This window comes from Hyla sarda, chromosome 5 (genome assembly GCF_029499605.1).
Source record: "Hyla sarda isolate aHylSar1 chromosome 5, aHylSar1.hap1, whole genome shotgun sequence".
NCBI classification, from domain to species: Eukaryota; Metazoa; Chordata; class Amphibia; order Anura; family Hylidae; genus Hyla; species Hyla sarda.
In genome coordinates, this window is record NC_079193.1 from 10,297,836 (window position 1) to 10,320,767 (window position 22,932).

General features: G+C 39.6%; 1 protein-coding gene across 3 annotated transcripts in view; it reads right to left on the reverse strand.

The window, feature by feature from the left end:
* Window positions 1-22,932, reverse strand: part of KCNH2 (potassium voltage-gated channel subfamily H member 2) — a 400,050-nt gene that overhangs the window by 14,629 nt on the left and 362,489 nt on the right. For 2 of the 3 annotated variants that reach the window (XM_056518835.1, XM_056518836.1), the window contains 7 exons: window positions 21,416-21,818; window positions 8,543-8,742; window positions 3,947-4,199; window positions 3,679-3,872; window positions 2,770-2,869; window positions 2,255-2,521; window positions 1,982-2,172 (listed from right to left, as the gene is read on the reverse strand). In XM_056518835.1, the coding sequence (XP_056374810.1) occupies window positions 1,982-2,172; window positions 2,255-2,521; window positions 2,770-2,869; window positions 3,679-3,872; window positions 3,947-4,199; window positions 8,543-8,742; window positions 21,416-21,818 (1,608 nt within the window). Of the gene's footprint in view, window positions 1-1,981; window positions 2,173-2,254; window positions 2,522-2,769; window positions 2,870-3,678; window positions 3,873-3,946; window positions 4,200-8,542; window positions 8,743-21,415; window positions 21,819-22,932 lie in introns of those variants that run through there. The other variant, XM_056518834.1, reaches the window with a different exon arrangement.

Consider the following 22,932-nt stretch of genomic DNA (forward strand, 5'->3'; position numbering starts at 1 on the left):
ACAGAGAGAATATAAGAGGGTGATGAGAGGAGGACAGGAGGAATATAAGAGGGTGATGAGAGGACAGGAGGAATATAAGAGGATGGTGAGAGGATGACAGGAGGAATATAAGAGGGTGATGAGAGGACAGGAGGAATATAAGAGGGTGATGAGAGGAGGAGGACAGGAGGAATATAAGAGGGTGATGAGAGAGGAGGACAGGAGGAATATAAGAGGGTGATGAGAGGACAGGAGGAATATAAGAGGATGATGAGAGGAGGACAGGAGGAATATAAGAGGAGTGATGAGAGGACAGGAGGAATATAAGAGGGTGATGAGAGGAGGACAGGAGGAATATAAGAGGGTGATGAGAGGACAGGAGGAATATAAGAGGGTGATGAGAGGAGGACAGGAGGAATATAAGAGGGTGATGAGAGGAGGACAGGAGGAATATAAGAGGGTGATGAGAGGACAGGAGGAATATAAGAGGGTGATGAGAGGAGAAATATAAGAGGATGATGAGAGGAGGACAGGAGGAATATAAGAGGATGATGAGAGGAGGGACAGGAGGAATATAAGAGGATGATGAGAGGAGGACAGGAGGAATATAAGAGGGATGATGAGAGGAGGACAGGAGGAATATAAGAGGATGATGAGAGGACAGGAGGAATATAAGAGGGTGATGGGAGGAGGACAGGAGGAATATAAGAGGATGATGAGAGGAGGACAGGAGGAATATAAGAGGATGATGAGAGGAGGACAGGAGGAATATAAGAGGATGATGAGAGGGACAGGAGGAATATAAGAGGGTGATGAGAGGACAGGAGGAATATAAGAGGGTGATGAGAGGAGGAGGACAGGAGGAATATAAGAGGATGATGAGAGAGGACAGGAGGAATATAAGAGGATGATGAGAGGACAGGAGGAATATAAGAGGATGATGAGAGGAGGACAGGAGGAATATAAGAGGGTGATGAGAGGAGGACAGGAGGAATATAAGAGGGTGAATGATGAGGACAGGAGGAATATAAGAGGATGATGAGAGGAGGACAGGAGGAATATAAGAGGGTGATGAGAGGAGGACAGGAGGAATATAAGAGGGTGATGAGAGGAGGACAGGAGGAATATAAGAGGATGATGAGAGGAGGACAGGAGGAATATAAGAGGGTGATGAGAGGAGGACAGGAGGAATATAAGAGGGTGATGAGAGGAGGACAGGAGGAATATAAGAGGATGATGAGAGGAGGACAGGAGGAATATAAAAGGGTGATGAGAGGAGGACAGGAGGAATATAAGAGGGTGATGAGAGGAGGACAGGAGGAATATAAGAGGGTGATGAGAGGAGGACAGGAGGAATATAAGAGGATGATGAGAGGAGGACAGGAGGAATATAAGAGGGTGATGAGAGGAGGACAGGAGGAATATAAGAGGGTGATGAGAGGAGGACAGGAGGAATATAAGAGGGTGATGAGAGGAGGACAGGAGGAATATAAGAGGGTGATGAGAGGAGGACAGGAGGAATATAAGAGGGTGATGAGAGGAGGACAGGAGGAATATAAGAGGGTGATGAGAGGAGGACAGGAGGAATATAAGAGGGTGATGAGAGGAGGACAGGAGGAATATAAGAGGGTGATGAGAGGAGGACAGGAGGAATATAAGAGGGTGATGAGAGGAGGACAGGAGGAATATAAGAGGATGATGAGAGGACAGGAGGAATATAAGAGGGTGATGAGTGGAGGACAGGAGGAATATAAGAGGATGATGGGAGGAGGACAGGAGGAATATAAGAGGGTGATGAGAGGAGGACAGGAGGAATATAAGAGGGTGATGAGAGGAGGACAGGAGGAATATAAGAGGGTGATGAGAGGAGGACAGGAGGAATATAAGAGGGTGATGAGAGGAGGACAGGAGGAATATAAGAGGGTGATGAGTAGATGGTGGAGCAGAATACTGGGTGTAACATATCCTTTGTGGCGGGGGTCTGCCTGTGGTCTCCGCTCGGTCACCTGTTGAGTTGCTTCTGCAGCTGATCCAGCCTGTTCCCTAATTCACATTTTTGCCGCCGGCTGAGGGAAGGCACAGGAACGCTGAGGGTGGAGTGGGCAGGGATGGTGCATTGCGGCAGCTCCTGGTACTGACGTCCAGTCCGGTCCCCCCAAAAGCTAAAGATGTTAGATACACCAGAGAAAGCACCTGGAGAAAGGAGAAGAACACGAGGTGAGCCTCATGTGTCCATATAAATGGATGACTCTGCAGAGCTCATCCGGCGTGTTACCTGACAGATGATTGCACACGTCCCGGCCGCTCTGATCCCCCTCGGCCTCCGCCCGGCTCGCTCCTGTGAAGTTACTGCACGTAGCTCTGGTTGGAGAGAGCTCCACGGTGCTGGACACCGGTGCCGGCTGCTCATCATCACTGGACAATGGACTGGATGGGGGGCTACTGTGCTGCTCACCCCAACTTTTATCCTCTGGAGCTAAATTGTTCCGGCTTAGCCGACTCCACCTTTGACCTTTCTTGGCCTCCCCGGCATTGTCAGCATCTGTGGAAGGAAATAGAATACATAGATATAAATGATATATATGCAAGAAGAGCGGCAGTCACAATGTACGTGCAGATGTAGCAGAGCCGTGGTTGTCATTTCAGCCTCACATAATTTTACAGGTTAAATCTAGATATAAAATTGAGTCCATCTTGTACTTATTTAACATGATGTCTGATCTATAGAAAATAGGCATGATGTATGTTCCTGCTTGGGTAATAATTAAGTACCCCCCCAGGCGATATCACCTTTTTCGGTCCTTCTGCGGAATGACAGCTTGCGCCGCCTGAGCTTGTTGAATCCGCTGTCAGACTCTTCGCTGCTCGGAGATCCCGGGATCATGTTGGTCTAAAATGGGAGAAATCAGAGTAATGAACTATGTGGCCAAAAAAAGAGACGGACACAAGGAAGAAATACAGAATCAGCGCCCCCTAGAGTAAGCACTGTGGTTTACTTTTAGTCATATACACCAGTCACATAGGAAACTGCATTTACAATCCGGACAAACTAAAATTTCATCTGCACTTGGTATTCACACATGTGACCTGACAGCTGAGCTCCCACAATGCACTGCTCTGTGTTAAGAGTACAGGTACCAATTTTTGAATGCAGCTCGGGTGGTAACTGGAGTACAAGACATGATCAGTAAGGAAACAACGTCTGCAGAGTTGGGTGTAGAACACTGTCAAATGTGGAGATTTACATTAAAGGGGTTCTCCGCTGCCCCAGCGTTCGGAACATTTTATTCCAAACGCTTGGAACGGGCGGCTGGGGGTTGTGACATCTTGGTCACGCCCCTCGTGATGTCACATCACACCCGCTCAATGCTAGTCTATGGGAGGGGGCGTGAAGGAAGCCACGCCCCCTCACATAGACTTGCATTGAGGGGTCGTGGTGTGACATCACGAGGGGTGTGGCCGTGACATCATGACCCCCTCCAATCGCACCCAGCGTACTAAACGAATGCCGAGTGCTGCACAGAGGTCGCAGAGGTCCCAGCTTATCCCCTATCCTTTGGATAGGGGAGAAGATGTCTAGTGGCAGAGTACCCCTTTAATAGGCCCAAAATAACTGAGAAGACTCAAGATGACCCAGAGATCCCAAGGTGACCCCATGGACTCCCTACAAGGTCTGCGGCGCTCATTGTCCACACTTACATCTCGAAGGTTAAACGTGATCTCTAAGCTAGACCAAAAATAATCAGAGAATTCCGGGTACATGTCCAGTACTTCCAGCAGATCTTCCCGGTGAATCTTGTGGAGGTCGCAGTAGGTCAAAGCTCGGACATCTGCGTTGGACTTTCCAGGCCGAGCGTACAGATTGAGTGGCTCTCCAAATATATCGTTCTTCCCTGAAGAGAAGGTGAAATGGTCAGAAGAGTCCGTGCAAAGAAGGTCACAACACAGGAGGTAGAGATGGACTCACCCAATATGGCGACCACCACATCTCCACGTAAAATTTCAATGGATCCACGGGACAGGAAATAAAGAGCTGTGAGAACATCGCCCGCATGGACCAGGGTGTCCCCAGGAGGGGCATGGGTGGTCTTAAACTTCATGGCCAGGGCCCGCAAACAGCCTTTTGTGGCTCCTTTGAAAGGTTTACAGTTCTGAAGAAGACTTCTGTTCAGATGTAGACAAATGTCCGCCTGGAGGCACTCAGGGAACCCCTTCAAGACCTTAGTAAAGGGACAGAAAAAATTAAATGTACGAGAAAAACAAGATGAGAAAAGCATGGAAACCAGAGACAATGCCCAAAAAGAAAATGGTGAAGAGTAATGGTGGGTACAGGAGGGCACAGAGTCATAGACGGAATAGAAGACAGGAGGACATGGCTGATGGTGGGTACAGAGGACCGGAGGACATGACAGATGGAGGGTAAAGAAAACAGGAGGATATGACTGATGGTGGGTACAGAAGACAGGAGGACATGACAGGTAGAGGTCACAGAAAACAGGAGGACATGACAGATGGAGGGTACAGAAGACAGGAGGACATGGCAGATGGAGGGTACAGAAAACAGGAGGACATGACTAATGTCGGGTACAAAAGACAGGAGGACATGACTGATGTCGGGTACAGAAGACCGGAGGACATGACTGATGGAGGGTACAGAGGACAGGAGGACAGGAATGATGGTGGGTACAGAAGACAGGAGGACATGACGGATGGAGGGTACAGGAGGACATGACTGATGGAGGGTACAGGAGACAGGAGGACATGACTGATGTCGGGTACAGAAGACAGGAGGACATGACTGATGGAGGGTACAGAGGACAGGAAGACATGACTGATGGAGGGTACAGAGGACAGGAGGACATGACTGATGGAGGGTACAGAGGACAGGAGGACATGACTGATGGTGGGTACAGAAGACAGGAGGACATGACTGATGGAGGGTACAGAGGACAGGAGGACATGACTGATGGTGGGTACAGAGGACAGGAGGACATGACTGTTGGTGGGTACAGAGGACAGGAGGACATGACCTATGGAGGGTACAGAAGACAGGAGGACATGACGGATGGAGGGTGCAGGAGACAGGAGGACATGACTGATGGTGGGTACAGAGGACAGGAGGACATGACTGATGGAGGGTACAGAAGACAGGAGGACATGACTGATTGTGGGTACAGAAGACAGGAGGACATGACTGATGGTGGGTACAGAAGACAGGAGGACATGACTGATGGTGGGTACAGAAGACAGGAGGACATGACTGATGGAGGGTACAGAGGACAGGAGGACATGACTGATGGAGGGTACAGAAGACAGGAGGACATGACTGATGGAGGGTACAGAAGACAGGAGGACATGACTAATGGAGGGTACAGAGGACATGACTGATGGAGGGTACAGAGGACAGGAGGACATGACTGATGGTGGGTACAGAAGACAGGAGGACATGACTGATGGTGGGTACAGAGGACAGGAGGACATGACTGATGGTGGGTACAGAAGACAGGAGGACATGACTAATGGAGGGTAAAGAAGACAGGAGGACATGACTGATGGAGGGTACAGAGGACAGGAGGACATGACTGATGGTGGGTACAGAGGACAGGAGGACATGACTGATGGTGGGTACAGAAGACAGGAGGACATGACTAATGGAGGGTAAAGAAGACAGGAGGACATGACTGATGGAGGGTACAGAGGACAGGAGGACATGACTGATGGTGGGTACAGAGGACAGGAGGACAGGACTGATGGTGGGTACAGAAGACAGGAGGACATGACGGATGGAGGGTACAGGAGGACATGACTGATGGAGGGTACAGGAGACAGGAGGACATGACTGATGTCGGGTACAGAAGACAGGAGGACATGACTGATGGAGGGTACAGAGGACAGGAAGACATGACTGATGGAGGGTACAGAGGACAGGAGGACATGACTGATGGAGGGTACAGAGGACAGGAGGACATGACTGGTGGTGGGTACAGAAGACAGGAGGACATGACTGATGGAGGGTACAGAGGACAGGAGGACATGACTGATGGTGGGTACAGAGGACAGGAGGACATGACTGTTGGTGGGTACAGAGGACAGGAGGACATGACCTATGGAGGGTACAGAAGACAGGAGGACATGACGGATGGAGGGTGCAGGAGACAGGAGGACATGACTGATGGTGGGTACAGAGGACAGGAGGACATGACTGATGGAGGGTACAGAAGACAGGAGGACATGACTGATTGTGGGTACAGAAGACAGGAGGACATGACTGATGGTGGGTACAGAAGACAGGAGGACATGACTGATGGTGGGTACAGAAGACAGGAGGACATGACTGATGGAGGGTACAGAGGACAGGAGGACATGACTGATGGAGGGTACAGAAGACAGGAGGACATGACTGATGGAGGGTACAGAAGACAGGAGGACATGACTAATGGAGGGTACAGAGGACATGACTGATGGAGGGTACAGAGGACAGGAGGACATGACTGATGGTGGGTACAGAAGACAGGAGGACATGACTGATGGTGGGTACAGAGGACAGGAGGACATGACTGATGGTGGGTACAGAAGACAGGAGGACATGACTAATGGAGGGTAAAGAAGACAGGAGGACATGACTGATGGAGGGTACAGAGGACAGGAGGACATGACTGATGGTGGGTACAGAGGACAGGAGGACATGACTGATGGTGGGTACAGAAGACAGGAGGACATGACTAATGGAGGGTAAAGAAGACAGGAGGACATAACTGATGGAGGGTACAGAGGACAGGAGGACATGACTGATGGAGGGTACAGAGGACAGGAGGACATGACTGATGGTGGGTACAGAAGACAGGAGGACATGACTGATGGAGGGTACAGAAGACAGGAGGACATGACTGATGGAGGGTACAGAGGACAGGAGGACATGACGGATGAAGGGTACAGAGGACAGGAGGACATGACTGATGGAGGGTACAGAAGATAGGAGGACATGACTGATGGAGGGTACAGAAGACAGGAGGACATGACTGATGGAGGGTACAGAAGACAGGAGAACATGACTGATGGAGGGTACAGAGGACAGGAGGACATGACTGATGGAGGGTACAGAAGACAGGAGGACATGACTGATGGAGGGTACAGGAGACAGGAGGACATGACTGATGGAGGGTACAGAGGACAGGAGGACATGACTAATGGAGGGTACAGAAGACAGGAGGACATGACTGATGGAGGGTACAGAAGACAGGAGGACATGACTGATGGAGGGTACAGGAGACAGGAGGACATGACTGATGGTGGGTACAGAAGACAGGAGGACATGACTGATGGAGGGTACAGAAGACAGGAGGACATGACTGATGGAGGGTACAGGAGACAGGAGGACATGACTGATGGTGGGTACAGAAGACAGGAGGACATGACTGATGGAGGGTACAGAAGACAGGAGGACATGACTGATGGAGGGTACAGAGGACAGGAGGACATGACTGATGGTGGGTACAGAAGACAGGAGGACATGACTGATGGAGGGTACAGAAGACAGGAGGACATGACTGATGGAGGGTACAGAAGACAGGAGGACATGACTGATGGAGGGTACAGAAGACAGGAGGACATGACTGATGGAGGGTACAGGAGACAGGAGGACATGACTAATGGTGGGTACAGAAGACAGGAGGACATGACTGATGGAGGGTACAGAAGACAGGAGGACATGACAGATGGAGGGTACAGAGGACAGGAGGACATGACTAATGGAGGGTACAGAAGACAGGAGGACATGACTGATGGAGGGTACAGAAGACAGGAGGACATGACTGATGGAGGGTACAGGAGACAGGAGGACATGACTGATGGTGGGTACAGAAGACAGGAGGACATGACTGATGGAGGGTACAGAAGACAGGAGGACATGACTGATGGAGGGTACAGAGGACAGGAGGACATGACTGATGGTGGGTACAGAAGACAGGAGGACATGACTGATGGTGGGTACAGAAGACAGGAGGACATGACTGATGGAGGGTACAGAAGACAGGAGGACATGACTGATGGAGGGTACAGAAGACAGGAGGACATGACTGATGGAGGGTACAGAGGACAGGAGGACATGACTAATGGAGGGTACAGAAGACAGGAGGACATGACTGATGGAGGGTACAGAAGACAGGAGGACATGACTGATGGAGGGTGCAGGAGACAGGAGGACATGACTGATGGAGGGTACAGGAGACAGGAGGACATGACTGATGGAGGGTACAGAAGACAGGAGGACATGACTGATGGAGGGTACAGAGGACAGGAGGACATGACTGATGGTGGGTACAGAAGACAGGAGGACATGACTGATGGAGGGTACAGAGGACAGGAGGACATGACGGATGGAGGGTACAGAGGACAGGAGGACATGACTGATGGAGGGTACAGAGGACAGGAGGACATGACTGATGGAGGGTACAGAAGACAGGAGGACATGACTGATGGAGGGTACAGGAGACAGGAGGACATAAAAGATTCTGGGCAGGTTTATGACAAGTGCAATGGTGAAGGCCGGCGAGGCAGAACTCACTGCGTTCATGTCGATGCCGTTAGTATAAGACCACGCGTGTTGGAAATACTCCTCCAATCGCTGCCGCAAAGGGTTCGGGATCTGATGGAAGCGGATGAACTCGCGCACCCGCAGCATCTGGGTGTGGTATCGGGCAGTGCCGGAGTACAGGCGCTGGATGATGGCAGACACATTCCCGAAAATACTGGCATACATGAGCGCTATGGAGAGAAGAGGACAGCGTCAGAGGGGAACGGCCTACAAACTCCTCACTGCTATCCCGATACATCACAAGGCGTCTAGGACAACGTATAGGAGCAAAGCAGAACACTGGGGCACCATCTGGCCGGACAAAGTTACCAAAGGATTTAAAGCTAGGACAGTGTTTTCCAATCAGGGTGCCTCCAGCTGTTGTAAAACTACAACTCCCAGCATGCCCGGACAGCCGTTGGCTGTCCGGGCATGCTGTGAGATGTAGTTTTGCAACAGCTGGAGGTACCCTGGTTTAAAAACATTGGATTCAAGAGCAGAAGGTGAGCTGGTTACAAGAACTAGTGTGTCCGAAACACCATGAATGAATCGGACAGTATCTGTACATCCCCCCACTGTATACAGCCCCTCTAATGGACACCGATCCATCTAGCAGTATTCAGGGAGGGGGATGGGCGTCACATGACAGTATATAGAGGTCACACAGCAATCTATATACATCCATGTGTCAGATGCAAATATTGATCAAGTGTCTTATAGGAGGTGAACGAACGGTCACTGCAGCAGCCGAAACCATGACCCCAGAGCCCAGAGGGTTAAATTATTAGAGTATCTCACAGAGGCTTCTATACAGGGTATACAGCAGTATTATAGTAGTTATATTCTTGTATCTAGGAGCAGTATTATAGTAGTTATATTCTTGTATATAGGAGCAGTATTATAGTAGTTATATTCTTGTATATAGGAGGTAGTATTATAGTAGTTATATTCTTGTATATAGGAGCAGTATTATAGTAGTTATATTCTTGTATATAGGAGCAGTATTATAGTAGTTATATTCTTGTATATAGGAGCAGTATTATAGTAGTTATATTCTTGTATATAGGAGCAGTATTATAGTAGTTATATTCTTGTATATAGGGGCAGTATTATAGTAGTTATATTCTTGTATATAGGAGCAGTATTATAGTAGTTATATTCTTGTATATAGGAGCAGTATTATAGTAGTTATATTCTTGTATATAGGAGCAGTATTATAGTAGTTATATTCTTGTATATAGGAGCAGTATTCTAGTAGATATATTCTTGTATATAGGAGCAGTATTATAGTAGTTATATTCTTGTATATAGGAGCAGTATTATAGTAGTTATATTCTTGTATATAGGAGCAGTATTATAGTAGTTATATTCTTGTATATAGGGGCAGTATTATAGTAGTTATATTCTTGTATATAGGGAGCAGTATTATAGTAGTTATATTCTTGTATATAGGGGGCAGTATTATAGTAGTTATATTCTTGTATATAGGGGGCAGTATTATAGTAGTTATATTCCTGTATATAGGAGCAGTATTATAGTAGTTATATTCCTGTATATAGGAGCAGTATTATAGCAGTTATATTCTTGTATATAGGAGCTGTATTATAGTAGTTATATTCTTGTATATAGGGAGCAGTATTATAGTAGTTATATTCTTGTATATAGGGAGCAGTATTATAGTAGTTATATTCTTGTATATAGGGGGCAGTATTATAGTAGTTATATTCCTGTATATAGGAGCAGTATTATAGTAGTTATATTCCTGTATATAGGAGCAGTATTATAGTAGTTATATTCTTGTATATAGGAGCTGTATTATAGTAGTTATATTCTTGTATATAGGAGACAGTATTATAGTAGTTATATTCCTGTATATAGGAGCAGTATTATAGTAGTTATATTCTTGTATATAGGAGCAGTATTATAGTAGTTATATTCTTGTATATAGGAGCAGTATTATAGTAGTTATATTCTTGTATATAGGAGCAGTATTATAGTAGTTATATTCTTGTATATAGGAGCAGTATTATAGTAGTTATATTCTTGTATATAGGGGCAGTATTATAGTAGTTATATTCTTGTATATAGGGAGCAGTATTATAGTAGTTATATTCTTGTATATAGGGGGCAGTATTATAGTAGTTATATTCCTGTATATAGGAGCAGTATTATAGTAGTTATATTCCTGTATATAGGAGCAGTATTATAGTAGTTATATTCTTGTATATAGGAGCTGTATTATAGTAGTTATATTCTTGTATATAGGAGACAGTATTATAGTAGTTATATTCCTGTATATAGGAGCAGTATTATAGTAGTTATATTCTTGTATATAGGAGCAGTATTATAGTAGTTATATTCTTGTATATAGGAGCAGTATTATAGTAGTTATATTCTTGTATATAGGAGCAGTATTATAGTAGTTATATTCTTGTATATAGGAGCAGTATTATAGTAGTTATATTCTTGTATATAGGAGCAGTATTATAGTAGTTATATTCTTGTATATAGGGGCAGTATTATAGTAGTTATATTCTTGTATATAGGGAGCAGTATTATAGTAGTTATATTCTTGTATATAGGGGGCAGTATTATAGTAGTTATATTCCTGTATATAGGAGCAGTATTATAGTAGTTATATTCCTGTATATAGGAGCAGTATTATAGTAGTTATATTCTTGTATATAGGAGCTGTATTATAGTAGTTATATTCTTGTATATAGGAGACAGTATTATAGTAGTTATATTCCTGTATATAGGAGCAGTATTATAGTAGTTATATTCTTGTATATAGGAGCAGTATTATAGTAGTTATATTCTTGTATATAGGAGCAGTATTATAGTAGTTATATTCTTGTATATAGGAGCAGTATTATAGTAGTTATATTCTTGTATATAGGAGCAGTATTATAGTAGTTATATTCTTGTATATAGGAGGCAGTATTATAGTAGTTATATTCTTGTATATAGGAGCAGTATTATAGTAGTTATATTCTTGTTTATAGGAGACAGTATTATAGTAGGTATATTCTTGTATATAGGAGCAGTATTATGGTAGTTATATTCTTGTATATAGGAGACAGTATTATAGTAGGTATATTCTTGTATATAGGAGCAGTATTATAGTAGTTATATTCTTGTATATAGGAGCAGTATTATAGTAGTTATATTCTTGTATATAGGAGCAGTATTATAGTAGTTATATTCTTGTATATAGGGGCAGTATTATAGTAGTTATATTCTTGTATATAGGGAGCAGTATTATAGTAGTTATATTCTTGTATATAGGGGGCAGTATTATAGTAGTTATATTCCTGTATATAGGAGCAGTATTATAGTAGTTATATTCCTGTATATAGGAGCAGTATTATAGTAGTTATATTCTTGTATATAGGAGCTGTATTATAGTAGTTATATTCTTGTATATAGGAGACAGTATTATAGTAGTTATATTCCTGTATATAGGAGCAGTATTATAGTAGTTATATTCTTGTATATAGGAGCAGTATTATAGTAGTTATATTCTTGTATATAGGAGCAGTATTATAGTAGTTATATTCTTGTATATAGGAGCAGTATTATAGTAGTTATATTCTTGTATATAGGAGCAGTATTATAGTAGTTATATTCTTGTATATAGGAGCTGTATTATAGTAGTTATATTCTTGTATATAGGAGCAGTATTATAGTAGTTATATTCTTGTATATAGGAGCAGTATTATAGTAGTTATATTCTTGTATATAGGAGGCAGTATTATAGTAGTTATATTCTTGTATATAGGAGCAGTATTATAGTAGTTATATTCTTGTATATAGGAGCAGTATTATAGTAGATATATTCTTGTATATAGGAGGCAGTATTATAGTAGTTATATTCTTGTATACAGGAGCAGTATTATAGTAGTTATATTCTTGTATATAGGAGCAGTATTATAGTAGTTATATTCTTGTATAAAGGAGGCAGTATTATAGTAGTTATATTCTTGTATATAGGAGCAGTATTATAGTAGTTATATTCTTGTTTATAGGAGACAGTATTATAGTAGTTATATTCTTGTATATAAGAGCAGTATTATAGTAGTTATATTCTTGTATATAGGAGCAGTATTATAGTAGTTATATTCTTGTATATAGGAGCAGTATTATAGTAGTTATATTCTTGTATATAGGTGCAGTATTATAGTAGGTATATTCTTGTATATAGGAGCAGTATTATAGTAGTTATATTCTTGTACACTGGTCCCAACCTCACATCTAAATCAGTTTTTTGAATCAATTTTACCATAATTACGGTACTAGTCAAATAAGCTTAATGAAAATCGCATAAAAACCCGAAATATAAAAATGACAACATACACCCAGCCTCATAGCAAATACAAGTAACTTTAGGGGATTGCGCGCCAAATAAATCCATTCCACAAATATAATGTTACCACCAATTTTCTGTCCGGAGAGCATTGGTAAATTCCCCCCCCCCCCTCCCAATGTCTTCTGTGTTTAAAAGTGTACGACTTTTGTATGCGGAAATTCACACATATGATGAACATTATTTTGCATTGCTTTACTTTCTGCTGCGTGGGACGGGGGATGAATTGTGGATCCTGACAGATAATACTATATACAACCTATATTGTGGGGCTCAGAGGTGGAGATATGTGTCTGAGATACATTTGCGCTCAGTCATATGTTATCTCCTACTCTGAGCTCTGTGGGCAGTGTATGTACTTACAACCTCTGGCCACAAGGGGACAGTGCAGCGCATAGTATAATAAATTAGAGGAAAATTTAATAAGCAGAATCCACATTGGCGCGAGGTCGGTCAGTTCTCCATGAATATAAATCTCTGCCTGCGGATGTGATATTTACAATGAACATAAAACAACAAAACAATTGACGTCATCGAGATGGAGCCGGAGCAAATGTCACCCGCAAGGTACCGGGGAACTGTCATATAGCTGAACAAGATAAAGAATGGCAGCAGGAGCCATATGGACCCCGGCGCTGAGCCTGGCGGGTGAGAGAGACCCTGGGGACGGTGCACGCTGCGCCTGTGATTTGTGCGCCCAATAAGTGCCTGTTCACACATTCAGGCGTCTGTCAGGATCCACAATTTATCCCCCATTCCCACGCAGTAGAAAATAAACCCATGCGAAATAATAAATGTTCATCAAACGTGTGGATTTTCGCATGCAAAAGCCGTACATTATCGCAGTTTAAAGACAAGGGCGCCAATCCCTGCGCGGCTCTGCTGCCACGTCCACGGTAGCAATGTTTTTTTGTTTTATTAAACATAGAAGACATTAAAGGGGTACTCCACTGCCCCAGCGTTTGGAACATTTTGTTCCGAATGCTTGGAGCGGGCAGCTGGGGGTCGTGATGTCACTGCCACGCCCCCTCGTGATGTCACATCACGCGCTCTCAATGGTAGTCTATGGGAGGGGGCGTGGCAGAAGCCACGCCCCCTCCCATAGACTACCATTGAGAGCGCGTGATGTGACATCACGAGGGGGCGTGGCAGTGACGTCACGACCCCCAGCTGCCCGCTCCAAGCATTCGGGACAAAATGTTCCACATGCTGGGGCAGGGGAGTACCCCTTTAATGTAAATCTCCACATTGGTCGGAGTTCTACACCCAAATCTGCAGACATTGTTTCCTTACCGATCATGTCTTTTCCTTATGTTGTTTCCTTACTGATCATGGCTGCCACGCCTCCTTCCATAGACTTGCATTGAGGGGGCGTGGCGTGACAGCACGTGGTGCGTGACTGTGATGTCACCACTCCCGCACCCAGCATGCTAAACGAAACTGTGGGACCCCCGTGATCAGACTTCTTATCCCCAATCCTTTGGATAGGAGATAAGATGTCTAGGGGCGAAGTACCCCTTTAAGAGGAAAGGTTGTAACAGCAAGTATTTTTGTTTCACATCCCAAATGGCAGATTTATTATGCTTCTGTGCCCCCCCCCCCCCCCCAAAAAAAAAAAAAAAAAAACTTGCATTTTTTTTTTAAATTGGATTATTGAAACACCCGACACGTTTCTCTCACATATGGTGACATCCTCAGGGGATGTTAAACAACTCTGGTTGGGAAACACCTTCCTAATCTTACATCCGAATCCTTGTTATATCGATTTTATCATAATGACTAGTCAACTAAGCCTAAAAAAAAAAAATTATGAAAAAAAAGAGCACAAAAATAACCAAATAAACTTCAAGCCTCATATCAAATAAGGGAAATTATAGTAGGTTGCGCACCAACAAATTCCATACAGATTTTGTAACAAAAAGTAAACAAATGTGTAGAAGGGGGAAATGCTAAAAACATACAAGTCCTCAGCACAGAAAACAATGGGACAAGTACAGGATCTTTGGCTCTATGACCAAGGTGTTCGACTGTACCTATATTATTTGACTAGAGACATTATTATGTTATTTTGAATGAACTCTATTAGATGTGGGACACAAAGTTCTGTCCCTTTATCTCTAGTCATTACATGATTTTATGTTTGCAGTGTACTTGTTTTCTTTGCTGAGGACTCAATATCCCCTGAGGAAGCTACCACATGTGACAGAAACGCGTTGTATGTTTCTATAGTCCTATCAGCACACAGAACCATATACCATAAGCAACATTAGATGTGGGACACATAGTCCTGTCCCTTTATTTCTGGTCAGTACATGACTCTATGGTTTCAGTGTACTTGTTTTCTGTGCTGAGGACTTGATAAGCCCTGAGGAAGTCACCACATGTGACAGAAATGCGTTGGATGTTTCTATAGTCCTATCAGCACACAGAACCATGTACCATGAGCTCTATTATATGTGGGACACACAGTCCTGTCGCTTTATCTCTGGTAATTACATGACTCTATGGTTGCAGTGTACTTGTTTTTTGTTCTGAGGACTTAATATCCCTGATGAAGTAACCGCATGTCACAGAAACAGGTTGGGGGTTTCTATAGTCCTATCAGCACACAGAACCGTATACTTTTCAGTTGATGTTCAGTATATGTCCGGAATCCAGGTGTTATAGTCCAATTTACTTTTTATGCTTTTAGGTTCATACAGAGATTTTGTTTGGTGAACTTTTACATAGCGAGAATAAAAGTTATGTTTTAGGCACATTCCCCACATTTCATTTGTACACTTGTGTTGCAAAATCTGTATGGAATTTTTGGTGCGCAATTCACTATATTTGCCTTTATTTGCTATAAGGCTGGGTTTGTATTGTTATTTGTTAATTTATTTTTTAATCTATTTTTTTTAAATTTAGTTGACAAGTCATTATAATAGAATCACTAGGATTGGATGTAAGGTTAGGAAAGTGTTTTCCAACCAGGGTGCCTCCAGCTGTGGCAAAACGACAACTCCCAGCATGCCCAGACAGCCAAAGGCTAGTGTGTCCGAAAAACCGCCAAGAACGAATCCAACAGTATCTGTACATCCCCCAACTGTATACAGCCCCTCTAATGGACACCGATCCATCTAGCAGTATTCAGGAAGGGGGATGGGGGTCACATGACCGTATATAGAGGTCACACAGCAATCTATATACATCCATGTGTCAGATGCAAATATTGATCAAGTGTCTTATAGGAGGTGAACGAACGGTCACTGCAGCAGCCGAAACCACGACCCCAGAGCCCAGAGGGTTAAATTATTAGAGTATCTCACAGAGGCTTCTATACAGGGTATACAGCAGTATTATAGTAGTTGTATTCTTGTATATAGGAGCAGTATTATAGTAGTTATATTCTTGTATATAGGAGCAGTATTATAGTAATTATATTCTTGTATATAGGAGCGGTATTATAGTAGTTATATTCTTGTATATAGGAGCAGTATTATAGTAGTTATATTCTTGTATATAGGAGCAGCATTATAGTAGTTATATTCTTGTATATAGGAGCAGTATTATAGCAGTTATATTCTTGTATATAGGAGCAGTATTATAGCAGTTATATTCTTGTATATAGGAGCAGTATTATAATAGTTATATTCTTGTATATAGGAGCAGTATTATAGTAGTTATATTCTTGTATATAGGAGCAGTATTATAGTAGTTATATTCTTGTATATAGGAGCAGTATTATAGTAGTTATATTCTTGTATATAGGGGCAGTATTATAGTAGTTATATTCTTGTATATAGGAGCAGTATTATAGTAGTTATATTCTTGTATATTGGAGGCAGTATTATAGTAGTTATATTCTTGTATATAGGGGCAGTATTATAGTAGTTATATTCTTGTATATAGGAGGCAGTATTATAGTAGTTATATTCTTGTATATAGGAGCAGTATTATAGTAGTTATATTCTTGTATATAGGAGCAGTATTATAGTAGTTATATACTTGTATATAGGAGCAGTATTATAGTAGTTATATTCTTGTATATAGGAGCAGTATTATAGTAGTTATATTCTTGTATATTGGAGGCAGTATTATAGTAGTTATATTCTTGTATATAGAGGCAGTATTATAGTAGTTATATTATTGTATATAGGAGCAGTATTATAGTAGTTATATTCTTGTATATAGGGGACAGTATTATAGTAGTTATATTCTTGTATATAGGAGCAGTATTATAGTAGTTATATTCTTGTATATAGGAGCAGTATTATAGTAGTTGTATTCTTGTATATAGGAGCAGTATTATAGTAGTTATATTCTTGTATATAGGAGCAGTATTATAGTAGTTATATTCTTGTATATAGGAACAGTATTATAGAAGTTATATTCTTGTATATTAGAGGCAGTATTATAGTAGTTATATTCTTGTATGTAGGAGCAGTATTATAGTAGTTATATTCTAGTATATAGGAGCAGTATTATAGTAGTTATATTCTTGTATATAGGAGCAGTATTATAGTAGTTATATTCTTGTATATAGGAGCAGTATTATAGTAGTTATATTCTTGTATATAGGAGCAGTATTATAGTAGTTATATTCTTGTATATAGGAGCAGTATTATAGTAGTTGTTTTCTTGTATATAGGAGCAGTATTATAGTAGTTATATTCTTGTATATAGGAGCAGTATTATAGCAGTTATATTCTTGTATATAGGAGCAGTATTATAGCAGTTATATTCTTGTATATAAGAGGCAGTATTATAGTAGTTATATTCTTGTATATAGGAGCAGTATTATAGCAGTTATATTCTTGTATATAGGAGCAGTATTATAGTAGTTATATTCTTGTATATAGGAGCAGTATTATAGTAGTTATATTCTTGTATATAGGAGCAGTATTATAGTAGTTATATTCTTGTATATAGGAGCAGTATTATAGTAGTTATATTCTTGTATATAAGAGGCAGTATTATAGTAGTTATATTCTTGTATATAGGGGCAGTATTATAGAAGTTATATTCTTGTATATAGGAGACAGTATTATAGTAGTTATATTCTTGTATATAGGAGCAGTATTATAGTAGTTAAATTCTTGTGTATAGGAGCAGTATTATAGTAGTTATATTCTTGTATATAGGAGCAGTATTATAGCAGTTATATTCTTGTATATAGGAGCAGTAGTATAGTAGTTATATTCTTGTATATAGGAGCAGTATTATAGTAGTTATATTCTTGTATATAGGAGCAGTATTATAGTAGTTATATTCTTGTATAAAGGAGACAGTATTATAGTAGTTATATTCTTGTATATAGGAGCAGTATTATAGTAGTTATATTCTTGTATATAGGAGCAGCATTATAGTAGTTATATTCTTGTATATAGGAGCAGTATTATAGCAGTTATATTCTTGTATATAGGAGCAGTATTATAGCAGTTATATTCTTGTATATAGGAGCAGTATTATAATAGTTATATTCTTGTATATAGGAGCAGTATTATAGTAGTTATATTCTTGTATATAGGAGCAGTATTATAGTAGTTATATTCTTGTATATAGGAGCAGTATTATAGTAGTTATATTCTTGTATATAGGAGCAGTATTATAGTAGTTATATTCCTGTATATAGGAGCAGTATTATAGTAGTTATATTCTTGTATATAGGAGCAGCATTATAGTAGTTATATTCTTGTATATAGGAGCAGTATTATAGCAGTTATATTCTTGTATATAGGAGCAGTATTATAGCAGTTATATTCTTGTATATAGGAGCAGTATTATAATAGTTATATTCTTGTATATAGGAGCAGTATTATAGTAGTTATATTCTTGTATATAGGAGCAGTATTATAGTAGTTATATTCTTGTATATAGGAGCAGTATTATAGTAGTTATATTCTTGTATATAGGGGCAGTATTATAGTAGTTATATTCTTGTATATAGGAGCAGTATTATAGTAGTTATATTCTTGTATATTGGAGGCAGTATTATAGTAGTTATATTCTTGTATATAGGGGCAGTATTATAGTAGTTATATTCTTGTATATAGGAGGCAGTATTATAGTAGTTATATTCTTGTATATAGGAGCAGTATTATAGTAGTTATATTCTTGTATATAGGAGCAGTATTATAGTAGTTATATACTTGTATATAGGAGCAGTATTATAGTAGTTATATTCTTGTATATAGGAGCAGTATTATAGTAGTTATATTCTTGTATATTGGAGGCAGTATTATAGTAGTTATATTCTTGTATATAGAGGCAGTATTATAGTAGTTATATTATTGTATATAGGAGCAGTATTATAGTAGTTATATTCTTGTATGTAGGGGACAGTATTATAGTAGTTATATTCTTGTATATAGGAGCACTATTATAGTAGTTATATTCTTGTATATAGGAGCAGTATTATAGTAGTTATATTCTTGTATATAGGAGCAGTATTATAGTAGTTATATTCTTGTATATAGGAACAGTATTATAGAAGTTATATTCTTGTATATTAGAGGCAGTATTATAGTAGTTATATTCTTGTATGTAGGAGCAGTATTATAGTAGTTATATTCTAGTATATAGGAGCAGTATTATAGTAGTTATATTCTTGTATATAGGAGCAGTATTATAGTAGTTATATTCTTGTATATAGGAGCAGTATTATAGTAGTTATATTCTTGTATATAGGAGCAGTATTATAGTAGTTATATTCTTGTATATAGGAGCAGTATTATAGTAGTTGTTTTCTTGTATATAGGAGCAGTATTATAGTAGTTATATTCTTGTATATAGGAGCAGTATTATAGTAGTTATATTCTTGTATATAGGAGCAGTATTATAGCAGTTATATTCTTGTATATAAGAGGCAGTATTATAGTAGTTATATTCTTGTATATAGGAGCAGTATTATAGCAGTTATATTCTTGTATATAGGAGCAGTATTATAGTAGTTATATTCTTGTATATAGGAGCAGTATTATAGTAGTTATATTCTTGTATATAGGAGCAGTATTATAGTAGTTATATTCTTGTATATAGGAGCAGTATTATAGTAGTTATATTCTTGTATATAAGAGGCAGTATTATAGTAGTTATATTCTTGTATATAGGGGCAGTATTATAGAAGTTATATTCTTGTATATAGGAGACAGTATTATAGTAGTTATATTCTTGTATATAGGAGCAGTATTATAGTAGTTAAATTCTTGTGTATAGGAGCAGTATTATAGTAGTTATATTCTTGTAAATAGGAGCAGTATTATAGCAGTTATATTCTTGTATATAGGAGCAGTAGTATAGTAGTTATATTCTTGTATATAGGAGCAGTATTATAGTAGTTATATTCTTGTATATAGGAGCAGTATTATAGTAGTTATATTCTTGTATAAAGGAGACAGTATTATAGCAGTTATATTCTGGTATATAGGAGCAGTATTATAGTAGTTATATTCTTGTATATAGGAGCAGTATTATAGTAGTTATATTCTTGTATATAGGAGCAGTAGTATAGTAGTTATATTCTTGTATATAGGAGCAGTATTATAGTAGTTATATTCTTGTATATAGGAGCAGTATTATAGTAGTTATATTCTTGTATAAAGGAGACAGTATTATAGCAGTTATATTCTGGTATATAGGAGCAGTATTATAGTAGTTATATTCTTGTATATAGGAGCAGTATTATAGTAGTTATATTCTTGTATATAGGAGCAGTATTATAGTAGTTATATTCTTGTATATAAGAGGCAGTATTATAGTAGTTATATTCTTGTATATAGGGGCAGTATTATAGAAGTTATATTCTTGTATATAGGAGACAGTATTATAGTAGTTATATTCTTGTATATAGGAGCAGTATTATAGTAGTTAAATTCTTGTGTATAGGAGCAGTATTATAGTAGTTATATTCTTGTAAATAGGAGCAGTATTATAGCAGTTATATTCTTGTATATAGGAGCAGTAGTATAGTAGTTATATTCTTGTATATAGGAGCAGTATTATAGTAGTTATATTCTTGTATATAGGAGCAGTATTATAGTAGTTATATTCTTGTATAAAGGAGACAGTATTATAGCAGTTATATTCTGGTATATAGGAGCAGTATTATAGTAGTTATATTCTTGTATATAGGAGCAGTATTATAGTAGTTATATTCTTGTATATAGGAGCAGTAGTATAGTAGTTATATTCTTGTATATAGGAGCAGTATTATAGTAGTTATATTCTTGTATATAGGAGCAGTATTATAGTAGTTATATTCTTGTATAAAGGAGACAGTATTATAGCAGTTATATTCTGGTATATAGGAGCAGTATTATAGTAGTTATATTCTTGTATATAGGAGCAGTATTATAGTAGTTATATTCTTGTATATAGGAGCAGTATTATAGCAGTTATATTCTTGTACACAAGAGCAGTCTTATACTATTTTTATTCTTCTGCAGAGTGGTCAGTATGGTAATCTTAGAACTTTACCCTGTGCACAGTAAGGCAGATACAGTCAGTATTCTACTTACATCCGATCAGCATGACACAGATGGAGAAAATCTTTTCAGAGTTGGTGTTCGGTGATACATTTCCGAAGCCGACGCTGGTCAGACTGCTGAAGGTGAAGTAGAGGGCAGTGACATATTTGTCGTTGATGGTTGGGCCGGATTTGGTGTTACTGTTGTTGTAGGGTTTCATGATCTGGGTGCCCAGTGAGTAGAGCCAGCCGATTGTGCGATACTCCGGGTCATAGTGTTCCATGTGTCCAATCGCGTACCAGATGCATGCCAGCCAATGAGCGATGAGAGCGAAGGTGCACATCAAGAGGAACAGCACCGCCGCCCCATACTCCGAGTAGCGGTCCAACTTTCGGGCCACTCGTACCAGGCGTAAGAGGCGGGCCGTCTTCAGTAGACCGATCAGAGTAGTAGTCTGGAGACAAAATCAAAAAAAATAACATTAGATAAAATATTATAAAAAAATAAAAAAAAGTCTTGAAGAGAGGAGATGGATAGAGGAATATGTCTGAGGAAGAGGGAAAGGACAGGGGAGAGACACATCCCAAATCCTAATCTTTGCACCTACATCTCTCCAGGGTCCCGTCTGGGGGTCACTTGACCCTTTTATTAACATTAATAACAAAATTAGAATTAGTTGTGGTGAAATTTGGTCACAATCCCTAAAACCAACTCTTTTATTTTATATAAAAAGAAATACAAAACAAACCAACATAACATCCATAACAATGATAATCAAATAAACATAAATAAACCTAATACATAACAAATCATAATATCAAATCATAATATCACAAACAAACAAAATCCCTTCTGGTCCAGGACAACACACACCATATACCTATATACACCACATACCTATATACACCACATACCACAAACCTATATACACCACATACCTATATACACCACATACCACAAACCTATATACACCACATACCTATATACACCACATACCACAAACCTATATACACCACATACCTATATACACCACATACCACAAACCTATATACACCACATACCTATATACACCACATACCACAAACCTATATACACCACATACCTATATACACCACATACCACAAACCTATATACACCACATACCTATATACACCACATACCACAAACCTATATAACACACACACCACAAACCTATATACCTATATAAACCACATACCTATACACACACACAGAAGATATACCTATACATACATATACAAAAATGTTTATTTTATACTATAATAAATATATATACAGAAACAATCAATAATAAATACAACAAAATAAGAACAAATTTACTCATAATCTTACCTATAACCTACACATTTACATACACAAATATATACACAATATATAAATCAAAATAATATAACGTTATTCATAATACCCTTAACAATATCCCCTGACCATTTTCAAAAAAAAAATTTTTTGTAACAAAATACAGTGATCCCTCAACATACGATGGTAATCCGTTCCAAACGGACCATCGTTTGTTGAAACCATCGTATGTTGAGGGATCCGTGCAATGT